This window comes from Triticum aestivum, chromosome 2B (assembly GCF_018294505.1).
Source record: "Triticum aestivum cultivar Chinese Spring chromosome 2B, IWGSC CS RefSeq v2.1, whole genome shotgun sequence".
Classification (NCBI taxonomy): domain Eukaryota; kingdom Viridiplantae; phylum Streptophyta; class Magnoliopsida; order Poales; family Poaceae; genus Triticum; species Triticum aestivum.
The window spans coordinates 19230997-19246639 of record NC_057798.1 but is presented as its reverse complement, the minus strand read 5'-3'; the positions used below and the strand labels follow the sequence as shown (position 1 = coordinate 19246639).

At 48.0% G+C, this 15643-nt stretch overlaps 1 protein-coding gene and 1 pseudogene across 1 annotated transcript; both read right to left on the bottom strand.

The window, feature by feature from the left end:
* Positions 1–3429: 3429 nt before the first annotated feature.
* LOC123040032 (probable amidase At4g34880) lies at positions 3430–5754 on the bottom strand. The gene is made up of 4 exons (XM_044462988.1): positions 4940–5754; positions 4481–4723; positions 4180–4369; positions 3430–3996 (listed from the first exon to the last, which is right to left on the bottom strand). Exons 1-4 carry the CDS (start codon positions 5659–5661, stop codon positions 3640–3642), a joined length of 1512 nt encoding a protein of 503 aa, XP_044318923.1. The 5' UTR covers positions 5662–5754; the 3' UTR covers positions 3430–3639.
* A 248-nt stretch (positions 5755–6002) lies between these two features.
* On the bottom strand, positions 6003–14637 carry LOC123040033 (probable amidase At4g34880; annotated as a pseudogene).
* Between the last annotated feature and the right edge of the window lie 1006 nt (positions 14638–15643).

The following is a 15643-nucleotide window of genomic DNA, read 5'->3' as shown; positions in this document are numbered from 1 at the left end:
GTGTACATTTTTTAGCAGTGATTTTGTTTTTCATTGTGAGGGCTCCACGAAGGTTATTTGTTGCTGAAATTTTGCAGGAACATCAAACCTTTGATAATCTTGATCCCTGAAAGTTTCAGATTTTTTTGAGTTTTTTTTCAATTCTTTATGAATTTACTGTTCCTGAGGGTGTAGGGGCATCCGGGAGTTGTTAGACATTTCTCATCTACAATACAGTGATTTTGGTGGCATTTTCATGTTAATGTGGATGGACTATGGTTTTCCATCAAAGTGCGCCCTACCTTAATTTGTTTTCGTCCTCCGCCGCTGATAGCAGTAATGGTATAGTAGCAGTAGCTGAAATAGTAACAAGTTTGCAGGGTAGTATACCATGGCGTGACAGTAGTGAATGTAACAGAAACAATAGCAGTAAAACCGTAGGCATGTTGTAAGCGATGGGTTGTTCAGATGAGATTCAATATGCAATGGTCATAACCTAGAGCGACAACAAACTAGCTCCAATTTATCAATCATATGTAGGCATCCATTCCATATATAGTCATACGTGTTTGCAATAAAAACTTGCATAATATCTTTTGTCATACCCTCCCGTGCAACGGGGTTCTAATGAGAACTAAGAGTAATTACAACGCATGTAATCCTCAAGTTAAAGTCAAGCCAGTTAATATTCAAATTGTTGTCACTTTGGGGTCTAGGGTTCAGAACGTAACAGGTGCATACAACTTGCAGATAAGATCAAGTACACAAATATATTCATCAAAACATAGAGATTTCAGATATGAAATCATGGTACTCGGGCCCTAGTGACAAATATTAAGCATAGGAGAGTCATAGCAAGATCAATCCCAAAACAAAGTGGATAATAGGCATCAAGCCGTAACAAATCTGACATCGATTACATAAAAAATCTCATCGAATAGTCATCTACCTCCTTATGGCTATAGAAGAATTATTCACACATGGATGTGAGCATCATGAAATTGTATGAAGAAGGGTTACAGATGATGATGACGAAGAATCCCCTTCTCTGGAGCCAGAAACAGACTCCAGGGGAAGAACAGGAGGTGGTGATGTCTCCATATCGCAAAAAATTTCGGTAAATATTTGCGATTTTTTGGCATATATGAGAATTTATGCCGGTGGATGTTGGAAATATGCCCTAGAGGCAATAATAAATTAGTTATTATTATATTTCCTTGTTCATGATAATCGTTTATTATCCATGCTATAATTGTATTGATAGGAAACTCAGATACATGTGTGGATACATGGACAACACCATGTCCCTAGTAAGCCTCTAGTTGACTAGCTCGTTGATCAATAGATGGTTACGGTTTCCTGACCATGGACATTGGATGTCACTGATAACGGGATCACATCATTAGGAGAATGATGTGATGGACAAGACCCAATCCTAAGCCTAGCATAGAGATCGTGTAGTTCGTATGCTAAAGCTTTTCTAATGTCAAGTATCTTTTCCTTAGACCATGAGATTGCGCAACTCCCGGATACCGTAGGAATGCTTTGGGTGTACCAAACGTCACAACGTAACCGGGTGGCTATAAAGGTGCACTACATGTATCTCCGAAAGTGTCTGTTGGCGGACGAGGTGGTGCGACGAGTAGCACTTGTGGCACAGCTTCTTGATGGGGGAAGGGAGGAAAGCGAGGATGCGCCGACGGGAAGGAGGTGAGGAAGCCGGGGAAAGGAGAGCCTCCTTATAGGAGCGGGGCGGACTGGGAGCGCCGCTAGCAAAAGTGGGTGCCGGAGAAACAGGGGATGGAGGCGCCGCGCGGCTGAGCTCATTGCTTGGCAGCCGGATTCGCGCGGCAGGGGAGGGCGGAGTGGCGGTTTTCTCAGCTCCCTGTGACAGGTCGAAGAAAGGGGGGGGGGGGCGAGGGGGGTCGGGGCGAGGCGCGAGGGGACCGGGCAGGAGAGGGAGGTATGGGCGCGCCGTTTGCGTCCCATCCGCGGGTCAGCGCGCCGCCCGGGGGGACGTGGGCCCGCGTGGGGGATGGGGCGAGGTCAGCCACGCGCGCGGGGGCTGGGGCGGGATTTGGGGCGCACAGCAGGAGGGGAGAGATCACGGGAACCGAGGCATGCATCCATGCGGGATCCGCGCAGGGAACCTGGGCATGCGGGGGAACCACGGGGGAAGCGGCGAGCATGCGCGCGCGAGCGCGCTCAGCGGCAGCACGCGCCTCGGCCCTGCTACGGTGGAGGGCAAGCTCGGTACGGCCGAGACGAAGACTCGCGGAGGCGACGATGAAGCTAGCAACGTCCGAGGATGCAGCCATGGAGCAGAAGCATCCCGGGCCGTCGGCAGCGACGGCAAAGCAGTCGGGGGCGTCCGTAAGGAGGAAATTGAGGGCGTTTTTGACGAAGAAAACGTTGATCCGGGGGGAGGGTACTACCGGGGTGATCCAAAAACGGCAAGCGGCTGCCGGGGACAGACGGGCAAGTGGAGATGCAACCATGGTGTGGAAATTGAGCATGACTGAATCGAGGAACGCCGCACCTGGTTTTTTGAAGACGACGTGGCCGGGTTTCCCCAGCCAAAGACCTCGCAGCAGTGCGTCGTAGTCGTCGTTGCGGGGGAGGAGCCTAGCAGACGCGCTCGAGGGAGGAGCCGCCACGGCCGACGCCGGGGCGGCGGCGGACGGCGCGCCGGGAACGCGCCACGGGAGGGAGAGGGTTGAGGAAGCGTCGCCGGAGAGCAGCCAGGAGAGGGACCCGAGGAGGAGAGGGGCATCAGGAGGGGCTCCGCGTGGGCGAGGCGGCGAGCAGTTGCCGGGCGGCGACGAGGGGTCGCGAGCGCCCGTCCCAGGCGAGAGGCGAGCCATCCCTTCGTTCACTGGAACAGCTCCGGTGTCGTTATGTATTGTTTGTGTTGCTTTCTTTCTTTGTATTATTTTTCCTCTCATATTCTTTGTCAGAAACAGTGTAGCTTCATCTGTTAAGAGGATGAAATCCTACTTTTTGAACAGTTTCTGGGATAATGTTATATAGAGAAATTATAATGATTAAAATAGATGATTTATGTCCATTTCGGGGTACTGTAAATGAACTCGCTTACGTAAGTCTAATTGTATGCCACTTATGTTCAACGAAATATACCAGGAAAATGTAAAATCTTACTAAATGCAGTGTCTCCAACTGTTGTGGCGATTTCATGGCAATACACTTGATTTTGGCATTGTACGGCAAGAAATGCAAGTGAAACCTCTTTGCGACATAGAGTGTTACATTGCCGCTACCCACAAAGTTATATGTAGTTCTCTTAGATTGTGCCGCCTGGCTAGCTAAGGCTTGAACATTGACGGCCTTCTCACTTTGGTAGTATGCTCGAAGGCATATGCCAGTTTGATCACCTTGGCGGATATCAATAGCCCACCGCAACATTTCAGAGTGGTACTGCAAAAGTACTCGTTTATGGAATTTTAGTTTCATAACTAACATACTATGTGTCAACAACATATACAGAACAAGATCGAAAAATACATACAAAAGAAATTCTCCACCTTTAGAACCACACATTTCAGATTTATTCTTTTACACCAAGAGAGAACAGTGCAAGTGGAGACTTTTTGGGCCATGGAGCCTCACATTGTCGCTACTCAAGAAAGTTATGCCACCTAGCTAAGGCTTGAACATGGGTGGCCTTCTCACTTTAGTAGCCTGCTCGAAAGCATAGGCTATCTCGATCAGCCTCGGCTCATATCCCTGCAGCCCGCCAAAGCATATGCCAAAAGGGACACCCTTCTCGTTGTACCCAGCCGGCACAACGATGCCAGGGTGGCCGCCAATGGCGAGATGGTTGGAAGCATAGTGCTCGGGTGCAACGATCGCGTCCAGTTGATGCTCCTTCATCAGCTTCTCCAACCCATTCACGGAGAGCTTCTTCAGCCAGCGGATCCGAGCTCTTTCCAGACGGTCAATGCCGTTTGTATTTTGGGCTAAGATAAGGTTTTGTTGCCCGAAATCTTTTAGCCTCTCCTGTACAAAATGTAAATGAAATATCTAAGAAAGTATATATAGAATAAATGCCATTAGCAACCATCTCCTTTTTAGAGTTTTATTGCCTAATGTCCTCTGCAACATGATTCCACACTGTTTGAATCTATGACAAGAAGACTTAAGAGTTGAAATCTGGAATGAGTTTTTTTTTTGTATGCTTGCCTCTATAGGATGTGCTTTGTTGAAAGCTATGATGTCCGCAAGAGAATGGACCGGAGAGTAGGACAAGTCCGCCAAGTACTCGTTTATGCTCAACTCGAACTCTGTCAGCATCGCAGTCCACTCATTGGAAACAATATCTTGACTGTCGGTGGCGATGTCAAGGTTCTCGATCACCATGGCTCCGTGTTTCCTACAACAAAATTAATTTTTCATTTGCGAGGTTACGACGTAATTTATAACCAATGCGATGCCATGTACTATAATTTACACTAGTCAGGGAGATTTGAAGTATGATGATAACCTCATTGTGGCGAGGTGCTGTTTGTACACCCTCATCTGCTTCTCTCCAAATCCTTGAAACAAAAACAATTCATTGGGGACGCCGATCCTCTTCCCTCTCAGCCCATCCTTCTTCAGGAACTGCAGATATCCGCCATGAGGGATGTACTTGGATGCTGCTCGAGTGGCCGTGGCATCGAGCTTGTCGTAGCCGACGATGGCGTCCAGCACGTGGACTGCATCCGACACTGTCCGGCACATCGGTCTGCAACATTGCAAATAGCATGCTGAACATTTCAATTTTCCAGCATTTTTTTCAAAATCTCAAAATACCCGATCAAACTAAAATTAAATGCAAACTAAATTTAAGTTGAGTAAATTTAATTGAAATTTTATACTGAGTGAGTGAGGTCCAATATTTTTGTGCTACCTAAATTTCAATGATCGTGATGGGGACAAAACGAATAAATAGGAGAAGTACCCGACACTGTCTTGTCTAGGGGTGATGGGGACGACGCCGGCGCGGCTGGTGAGCCCGACGGTGGGCTTGATGCCGACCACGGAGTTGAACGATGACGGGCAGAGTATGGAGCCATCGGTCTCGGTGCCCAGTGTCACGGCCGCCATGTTCGCTGCCGCGGCCACGCCCGACCCGGAGCTCGACCCGCACGGGTCGGACGACAACACGTATGGGTTGCGCGTCTGGCCGCCGCGCGCGCTCCACCCGTTTTTGACATTGCGGAAGTTGGCCCACTCGGAGAGGCTGGCCTTGCCGAGCACCACGGCGCCAGCGCGCCGCAGCCTAGCCGCCACGCCGGCGTCGCGCTTCACCACGGAGCCGAGGAGCGCCAGCGAGCCGGCCGTGGTGTTGAGAGCGTCGTGGGTGGCGATGTTGTCCTTGAGCAGGACGGGGACCCCATGCAACGCGCCTGTGGCCATGCCACGACGGCGCTCGGCATCGGCGCGTGCACCCTGCCAGAGCGCATCCGGGTTGACCTCGATGACGGCGTGCAGCAGCGGGTTGAGGAGGCGGATCTGGTCCAGGTAGAACCGGACGAGGGCGGCCGAGGTGAGGCTGCCGTTGCGGAAGCCGAGCTGGATGGCATCCACGGTGGTCTCATGGAACTCGAAGCTGTGCGTGACGCCGGCGGCCGTTAGCAGAGCTAGGACGACGGCAACAGCCTGCACTCGCAGCCAAGCCATGCTTGCTTAGCTGAGCCCTGGACTAGACGGTGTCGGTGTGGTTGGTGGCCTGGCGATGGCTAGTGCTCGTTGCTTTTAAATAAGTAAAGTATGACCAGCTGCACGTGATCCACTCAGTTTTTGTCTGTTTGGCGCTTTCCATATGCTGCATCATCGTTTGGAAAGATGCTTCATGAGCGGCGGGAATCCTATGAAAATTGGGGGCCGCCAGCTGCGCGTGCTCCACGACTCTGTTGGATCCACTCAGTTCTTTTTGTCTTTTTAGCACCTTTCATTCATATGCTGCATCATTGTTTCAAAAGATCCTCCATAACATAAGCGCTGGAATCCTATGAAAATTGAGGCTGGTAGTATCACTTGGTCTGGGCTTTTGGTGTGCTCATCCTCTTCTTGTGCTTTTGATGAAGGCGGAAGGCAAATACAAAGATGAAGACGGTCTATCCAACAGTAATAACGAAGTGCCAAAATGATTTACACCATAGACGTGCATAAACACTGTGGCACGAAAATAAACAAGTCCCAACACGACCTCTCCGCATTGTCAGTTCTATGGCAAGAACGTGGGCGTCTTTCTGACCATGGTAACCTGCTCGAAGGCATACGCCATCTCGATCAGCCTCGGCTCGTACCCTCTCAACCCGCCAAAGCAGAGACCAAACGGCACCCCCAGCTTGCCGTACCCAGCCGGCACGGTGATGGCCGGCATGCCATCAATGGCGAGCACTGACGATACTGCATTATTAGGTGTCACGATGGCGTCTAACTCGTGCTCCCTCATCAACTTCTTCAACCCATTGGCGGACAGCTTGTTTAACTGACTGATCGCCTCTCGCTCCGAGGCACCGATGCCCGTTGTGTTCTCAGCCACCAGGAATACGGTTTGACCATTTTCCTTCATGTTTTCCTACAACGCATGGAATTATCACAAGTTAAGTTGCACTTGTTTTGTAACTGCAAAGGAAATATGCATCATAATGAGAAACAAATACATGAAGAATAATAATTAACTCTAAATCGAGCTGACCTCAACAGGATGTGCATTGTTGAAAGCTATGATCTCTGCAAGCGACCGAACTGGGGAATATAATAAGTTTGACAGATAGGAGTTGAGGCTTAACTTGAACTCTGCTGGTAATGCGATCTGTTGGCCATTGTTTTGGGAATCCAATAGGACACTTAAATTCTCTATGTCAAGGTTCTCAATCACAACTGCTCCTTGTTTCCTTCAAACAAAACAAAAATATACAAGTTGATGTGATATGACACCTAGATGGTACATGTTTTTATTTCCCCGAAACAAACTAACCAATAACTAGGGGCATTGTGCCTCTCACAATGAAGAGGCCAAAGTATTTCACTTCCTTGAAAAATATAAACATAATAAAATTAGATAGTTTGTACTTTATTCCTATGGGGTCACAAGACTCATTTATCAAGTCATCGCTCGCAATTATTTAAGGGTGCCCTTTTAAAAAAAATGCATATATGATTTCATGCAAATACAATATGGATATATAATTCATGATAGATCTAGTCAAATCGATGTAATACTGTAAGTACTGATTTTTTTTCAATAAGTTAGACAGACATAAGATAAATAGCCTTATAAACCCAGACAGAGGAAGTACCTCATTGTGTTGAGGTGTTGCGCGTAGGCCATCTGTTGCACAGTCCCATTTGGGAAGTTGAAGAAGCCACTAGGAACACCGATCCTCTTCCCACCAAGGCCACCTTTTTTCAAGAACTGCATGTATCCACCATGAGGGATGTACTTGGAAGCTTCCATCGTTGGAGTAGCGTCCCGGGCATCATAGCCGACGATGGCGTCCAGCACGTGGACTGCATCAGCCACCGTGTGGCAAATCGGCCTGTTGTTGATAAATGTCAATTCCATTTGTTTAACATGGCGTAAATTTCTTTGACAAATCAGTGCAAATAAAACAACGGCCATGAGTTTGAGCTGCGTATCGTAAAAATAAAGCAAAAGAATGTTGTATATACAAGAATAAGAAAAAAAAATCTAAAGCAAGAAATCATTTAAGGGTAATATGTCGATAGAAAACAACATGTCCCTTATAAAAAAACAAAATATCGGTGTTTAGGTTTGCTTGTGATGTATACCAACATATACACTGCTTTATGATGATCAAGAATAATAAAGTGAATATGCGGGGAAATCAAAATAAAGAGAGATGACAATCATTTGCACGAATAAAAGAGCAACTAGTAGGGGGACGCCGGGGCAGGAGGCCCTGTCTCCTCCCTCTACACCGATGGTCAGGAGGACCACCTCGCCGATGGCTCTGTCGTCTGAGCCGGCGGCTGTGGTGGGAGGAGGGTGCAGGCAGGAGGCCCCCATTATCCCCTCTTCCCCACTACCTGGTGTGGGGCACCCGTCTAAGGGGATCGGGAGCCCGCAGACGCCCTCTCTGGTAACTTTGGCACCACCTTTCAGGGTTTCGGTGCCAGGTTTTACTAGGGAGGAGGTGGTCGCGTTTGGTGGGATCCTGGACCCTATCTCCGAGGGGAGACGGATTGAGTGCTCGCATCCTCGACATCCCTGAGGTGGACGATATGCAGCAGCGGTGCGCTATGAGGGCGGCCAAGCTTCAGGAGGCTGCTTTATCTTCTGGTATGTCCGTCAACTTATCTAATTCCTTATTGCATTTTTCTAATAAGGACATTATAAATAATGCAAACCAATTAGGAGTTTCACTAGGTGCTACGGATAGTGAGATTACCAATTCGGTGAATGATATATTAGATTTGGAGGCGGAACGTGCTTTAGAGACTATTCGTAATCTTGCAGCAGTTAAACTAATGAATGATGATGAGATTGATGCGTTAGGGGTTAGAGTGCTTGATAATCTGTGTGCGGATCTAGCACCCCCCAATCATGACGCTGAGGAAGATGATGTACCCCTAGAGAATGATGCTAGTAATATTTGTGAACCCGGTCATGAGGACCGGGTGACTGAGCTTAGTAAACCTAAGCGTAAGTGGAAACGGAAGATCTATCCCGATTCCGCAGTTCGTAGGAGTGCTAGGATTCGAACCACCAAAAAATTCCATGATGAATTATGAGAGGAATTTTTTGGAATAGCAGAGGTCTAAAGGACTTGGCTAAAAGAAGATTTCTGGCTGAGGCAGCTTTAGAGCAGAAGTTAGATTTTGTTGCTCTATCAGAGACGGGTAGAGATAACTTCGCACCACAGTTTCTCTCCTCTCTTGTGGGTGGTATTGATTTTGATTGGCATTGCCTCCCTCCACGAGGAAGATCGGGTGGTATCTTACTAGGTGTGAGATGCGATTCGCTTGAAGTCCCAAGTGTAGTGATGGGCGACTTCGAAGTGAAGTTTCGAGTTAGGTCCAGGATAGATGGTCTTAACTGGGCTTTGGTGGCGGTATATGGTGCCGCACAGCCCGAGCTTAAAGCGGAGTTTCTGGCGGACCTTGTTCGAATCTATGGGTCAGAACAACTGTCAATTTTAGTTGGAGGTGATTTCAATATCATCAGGAGGAGAGAGGAGAAGAACAATGATAACTTTGATGGCAGATGGTCCTTCATGTTCAACACCATTATTGAAAGCTTGGATCTGAGAGAGATAGAGCTTTCTGGTCGAAAGTTTACATGGGCTAATGCTCTGCCAAACCCAACCTATGAAAAACTTGATCGAGTTCTTGCGAGCGTGGAGTGGGAACAAAAGTTCCCTCTGGTTACGGTGCAAGCTCTTTCGAGGGGAATATCTGATCATACCCCATTGTTCGTGGACTCAGGGGAGCCGAACCACGTGGGTAACAAGAACACCTTCTCCTTCGAGATGTCATGGTTTGAACGTGAGGGGTTCTTGGACTTGATTGCCAGGGAATGGGTTAAAGGTGTAGGAGGCAAAACTGCTATTGAGCATTGGCAGAATAAGATTAGGCATTTGAGAAGCTTCTTACGGGGTTGGGCTAAGCACCTCAGTGGTGAGTATAAGATTGAAAAGGATAGACTCCTTACTCTTATACAGGACCTGGACATACAGGCCGAATCCAATATTTTATCACCAGCAGAGCTTCAGGTTAAAAATGAGGCGGAGAAGAGGTTAAAAGAACTACTCCGCGAAGAAGAACTGAAGTGGGCTTTTGCGTGCTAAAGTCTGCAAAGTGGTCCAGGGGGACGCGAATACTCAGTTCTTCCATTTGATAGCTAATGGCAAACACAGAAAGAAGCGTATCTTTCAGCTTGAGCAAGACGAGGGCACTATTTTAGGTCAGGATAACCTAAAAACATATATTACCGACTATTATAAGCAGTTATTTGGACCTCCAGAGGATAATAGTGTGTCCCTTGATGAGTCCAGAACTGAGGATGTACCTCAGCTATCGGCTGCCGATAATGAGATTCTGGTTGCCCCGTTCTCGGAGAAGGAGGTGTTTGATGCTATTGCACAGATGAAAAATAATAAGGCTCCCGGACCGGATGGATTCCCGGCAGAGTTCTATAAAAAGTGCTGGCACATTATTAAGGGGGATTTATTACCTATGTTCCATGATCTGTTCTCTGGACAGCTTCAATTATTCCACTTGAATTTTGGGACTATCACACTGCTTCCTAAGAAGACGAACGCGGTGAGAATTGAGCAATTCAGGCCGATCTGTCTCCTCAATGTTAGTTTCAAAATTTTCACCAAGGTCGGGACTAACAGACTCACACAGATTGTGCATTCTGTGGTGCAACAGTCCCAAACCGCTTTCATGCCAGACAGAAATATCCTTGAAGGGGTGGTAGTCCTGCATGAAATGCTCCATGAAATCCATTCCAAAAAATTAGATGGAGTGATTTTAAGGTGGATTTCGAGAAAGTGTATGATAAGGTCAACTGGCCATTTCTCCAACAGTCATTGTGTATGAAAGGTTTTGATGAAGCCTGGCGCCGACAGGAGTGAATCATTTACGCAAAAAGGTAGTGTGGGAATTAGAGTTAATGATGACATAGGTCACTATTTCCAGACAAATAAAGGCCTAAGACAAGGAGATCCGATGTCCCCTATCTTGTTTAACATTATGGTGGACATGTTAGCAATTTTGATAGGAAGGGCTAAGGAAAATGGTCAAGTAGGTGGATTGGTACCTCATCTTATTGATGGAGGTGTCTCTATCCTTCAGTACGCTGATGATACAATCATCTTTATGGAGCATGACTTGGACAAGGCGAGAAATATGAAGCTTGTGTTATGCCTATTCGAACAATTGACCGGGTTAAAGATCAACTTTTATAAGAGCGAGCTGTTCTGTTTTGGCAGGGTCAAAGATGAACAGGATGCTTATAGGCAATTGTTTGGATGTGAGTTGGGAGAGCTACCCTTCTCTTACTTGGGGATTCCTATCCACCATTGTAGGCTGACAAACAGAGAATGGAAGTGCATCAAGGACTGATTTGAGAGGAAAATGAGCTACTGGAAGGGCAAGCTCATGTCATACGGAGGCCGATTAATCCTAATTAATTCGGTGCTCACGAGTATGCCAATGTTTCTTCTATCGTTCTTTGAGGTACCAGTTGGTGTTAGGAAGAGACTGGACTTCTATCGATCGCGTTTCTTTTGGCAGGGTGATGAGCTTAAAAGAAAATATCGGCTTGCTAAATGGGATATCATCTGTAGACCGAAAGACCAAGGGGGTCTAGGTATTGAGAATCTCGAAATTAAGAATAAATGCCTTCTTAGCAAGTGGCTGTGGAAACTCTCTTCGGAGAATGATGCTATGTGGGCTCAAATCCTTCGCGGCAAGTACCTCCAGACAAAAACTTTGTCTCAGGTTACAGTACGGCCGACCGACTCGCCCTTCTGGAAAGGTCTCATGAAGGTCAAGCAGGCATTGTTTAATAGGACAAAGTTTGTTATTGGAAACGACACGAGTACACGTTTCTGGGAGGATACTTGGCTCGGTGACACACCCTTGGCCATCCAATACCCTTCTCTGTACCGCATTGTTCAACGACGTGAGGTGTCCGTTGCATCGGTCTTTCAATCTACCCCCTTAATATCCAGTTCCGACGAGCGCTAGCGGGCAATCGTTGGGAAGAATGGCTCCGTCTAGTTAGGAGACTGATGGAAGTCCAGCTTTCTCAACAACCCGATGAATTACGCTGGAAGTTGACTAAGTCTGGAGCATTCACGGTTAAATCAATGTATATTGATGTTATTAATTCGAACTCCATTCCTACGTCCAAGTATGTTTGGGATGTCAAAGTTCCTTTGAAAATAAAAGTGTTTATGTGGTTTGTCCATAAACAAGTTATTTTAACTAAGGACAACTTGATAAAGCGTAATTGGACAAGACCTACTAGGTGTAGTTTCTGCGATCGGGATGAGATATCAAACACCTCTTTTTTGATTGCCCACTGGCCAAGGTACTTTGGCAGACGGTCCACATTGCTTTTAATATCAATCCCCCGAATTCTGTTAATGAGTTATTTGGGACATGGCTTAATGGGATTGAGCCTGACTTAGCGAGACATATTCGGGTTGGAGTTTGTGCTTTGCTGTGGACTATCTGAAATTGCAGAAACGATTTGGTCTTTAACAGAATAGCATGTATACATTTTTTGCAGGTCTTATTCCGAACTACGGCACTGATCCGTTCGTGGTCGCTACTCACCCAGACAGAGGCCAGGGGGCATTTGGTTACTGGGTCTTTCCGCTGGGAGATGGTAGCTCGGGATATCTTCAACCGGTTTGGATGGCGGTCATGTAATAGGATAGGCATTTAGTATCCCTATCTAGTTTTAGCCAGCCGGTTGTGGCATCTTTTATTGGCTAGTTGATGTTTCTAGCCTTTTTTGGCTCTGTGTGAGCTTTATGTGCTTTTCTATGACTTTAGGAGACCTTTGAAACCATGTTGGTACTACTTTATTTTGATAATAAGATGGCCGTATGCATCGTTCTGATGCAGAGGCCGGGGAATCCCTCTTTTCGAAAAAAAGTACGGTATATTATATTGGCAATATGAAATCGGTGGAATAAAAGATCACAAGGCTTTGATACGATCCACAAGGTATGATACTATTTCAACCCAACGATTGTTGAACAATATATTTTCGAAAACACTAACGCCCACACGTGTGAGTGTTACCCAATTCGCCCACACGCCTGGATCATCGTTCATTGTCTTTTGCACGAATCTTGACACGAAAAGGTGGATTTGGTGTGCCACGTAGGACGGGGCTGGTGTGTGGGCGTTGGAGAGTTTGCCCACACGCACGCACTATGCTGTTTGCCAGCTGCATTGTGTGGGCGAACTGCTTTTCGCCCATACAGCCACCAACTAGGTCATGCGGGTGTGGGCGAACTGCTTTTCGCCCACACGACACTACTACCTTGTGGATGGCAACTGCAGTTACGCGAACATGGCAACTCGGTACACACACATGGCAACTGTGATTCTTTGCTACATGGCAACTGCAGTTACGCGAACGTGGCAACTCGGTACACACACATGGCAACTGTGATTCTTTGCTACATGGCAACTGCAGTTACGCGAACGTGGCAACTCGGTACACACACATGGCAACTGTGATTCTTTGCTACACGGCAACTGCAGTTGCGCGTACGTGGCAACCAGATAAACACACATGGCAACTGTGATTAACAATACATGGCAATTATGGTTGGACCACACGTGGCAACTAGGTAAACACACATGGCAACTACTGTTTTGATCATATGTGACAAGTAGTTAATCACACACGGCAACTACGGTTTGATTACACGCGGCAACTACCATAAATTAGACATGGCAACTATAGTTAACCAAAACAGATAGAGTTGCCATGCTTTTACAACTACACTTGCCATCCCGGATGACTACATCTGCCAACCAGGATGGCAACTAAATCGTCATCCCGCGGGGTACCTAACGTAGCTGCGTCAGGACGTGTGGGCATTTTTGCTTCGTGCCACACGCACGGGGTGGAGATGAGTAGTATTTGTTGGGCGTGTGGCACGAAGTAGCCGCGCCCACACGTGTGTGCAATTCTAATGTCCGCCCACACACAACCCGTGTGGGCTGCCTCCTGCTCACACCACACACGGTGTGTGGCGCATGTCGTATATGCCACACGTGTGGCAGTTATCGGCGTCCTATATTTTAATCACACTAACCCGACGGTATCTTGGCGTGGTGTGATGGGAATAACCCCAGCCCGGCTGGTCAACCCCACCGTGGGCTTGATCCCCACCACCGAGTTCAGCGACGCCGGGCAGAGTATCGAGCCGTCCGTCTCCGTCCCCAGCGTCACCGCCGCCATGCTCGTCGCTGCCGCGATCGCCGACCCCGTGCTTGACCCACACGGCGTCGCCGACAGCACGTAGGGGTTCTAAACGAAGGGAGCATTAATTACTAGAAGGATGGAGTCAAATGAGAAGAGCGCTCAGGTGTGCTTAGTTACCCTGCCCCGGCCGCCGCGGGCGCTCCAGCCGCCACCGGAGAAGCTGCGGAAGTTGGCCCACTCGTCCATGTTTGCCTTGCCGGCTTGCCCAGCACCACGGCGCCGGCGCGCCGCAGCCTGCGCACCACGCCGGCGTCCCGCCTCACCACGGAGCCGAGAAGCGCGAATGACCCAGCCGTGGTGTTGAGCGCGTCGCGCGTGGCGATGTTGTCCTTGAGCAGGACGGGCACGCCGTGCAGCGCGCCGATGGCTCGACGGTGGCGGCCGGAGCAGCGCTCCGCGTCGGCGCGGGCCGCCTGCGGGAGCGCGTCCGGGTTGACCTCGATGACGGCGTGCAGCAGCCGGTTGAGGCGGCTGATCCGGTCCAGGTAGAACCGGACGAGGTCCACCGAGGTGAGGCTCCCGTTGTTGAAGCCGAGCTGGATGCTGTCCACGCTCGCCTCCTCGATCCGGAAGCCATGAGCACCGGCGAGCGCGAGCACGAGGGCGGCGACGGCGACTGCCAGGAGCGGCCGAGGCATCCTGGAGGGCAAAGAAATGTGAAGTCAATGTGCGGGCTCAAGTGTGCTCAGCTCAGCTGAAGCTAGCTGCTCACTCAACTAATATTCTGTACGTCCTTCGATTTCTCCTTTCCCTTTGAGCTCTCACTTTGTACCGTGCGATGGACTCCAATTGGCAAATCATATATACAATTAAGCAAGCAAGCACACGGGCTGTTGGTGGAAAATACGAATGCAGCTGGTGAACACAAGTTTCCTTCCGAGAACGTCACGGGCGACGTACAACCGGCATGGTGGTGCAATAAAAATAGGTGTTTATTTACACATTATATATGTCCTATTTTTGCCCGTTGTGGCTATTTGTTTTTTATCTTGTCTTTGTTTGCCTACTTGAGATGTTTTTGGCAGTTTGGTACTTTATCCATCTTAATAAATGGATATGTGCGTCACTTGATGTCAGAGAGGCAGGGGGTAATCCTCCTTTTCGAAAAAAAGAATGTCTATAGTCCATTCAAATGGTCAAAAAATTTATGGAATGATCTACGTCATTCTAATGGTCCTGCCGCGCTTTCGTGGATGATGTGATCGGAAGTATCATACAAAAATCATATCAGAAGTGCCCTATGTGTATCATGGTTCAACAATTATTACAAAACTACTCCACATACGATATTTAGGTATGGTTTATGTACGATAGTTAATCTAATGGTCCTGCTGCGCTTTTATTTATTCATGGATGGTCTGATCAAAAATGTTGTACAAAAATCGTATCAGAAGTGTCGTATATCTACATCATCTTTTGGAGGTGGTTTTCTCGGTCTCGTTAGTTATTTTTGCATCTAGATCATCTATTGGAGATGCTCTAATGACCACACCAAACTTGACACCACACCCGACCGGAAGCCGATGATTTGTGGGACCAAAACCACATAGACTTCTCGGTGTCAACCATGTCATATCACACCAGGGCGGGGGTAGAAGCCCGAGGCACCATCTCCTACCTCGAAATGTGACACAAGACCAGAACATTAAGGGAAACAAGAGTGCATTT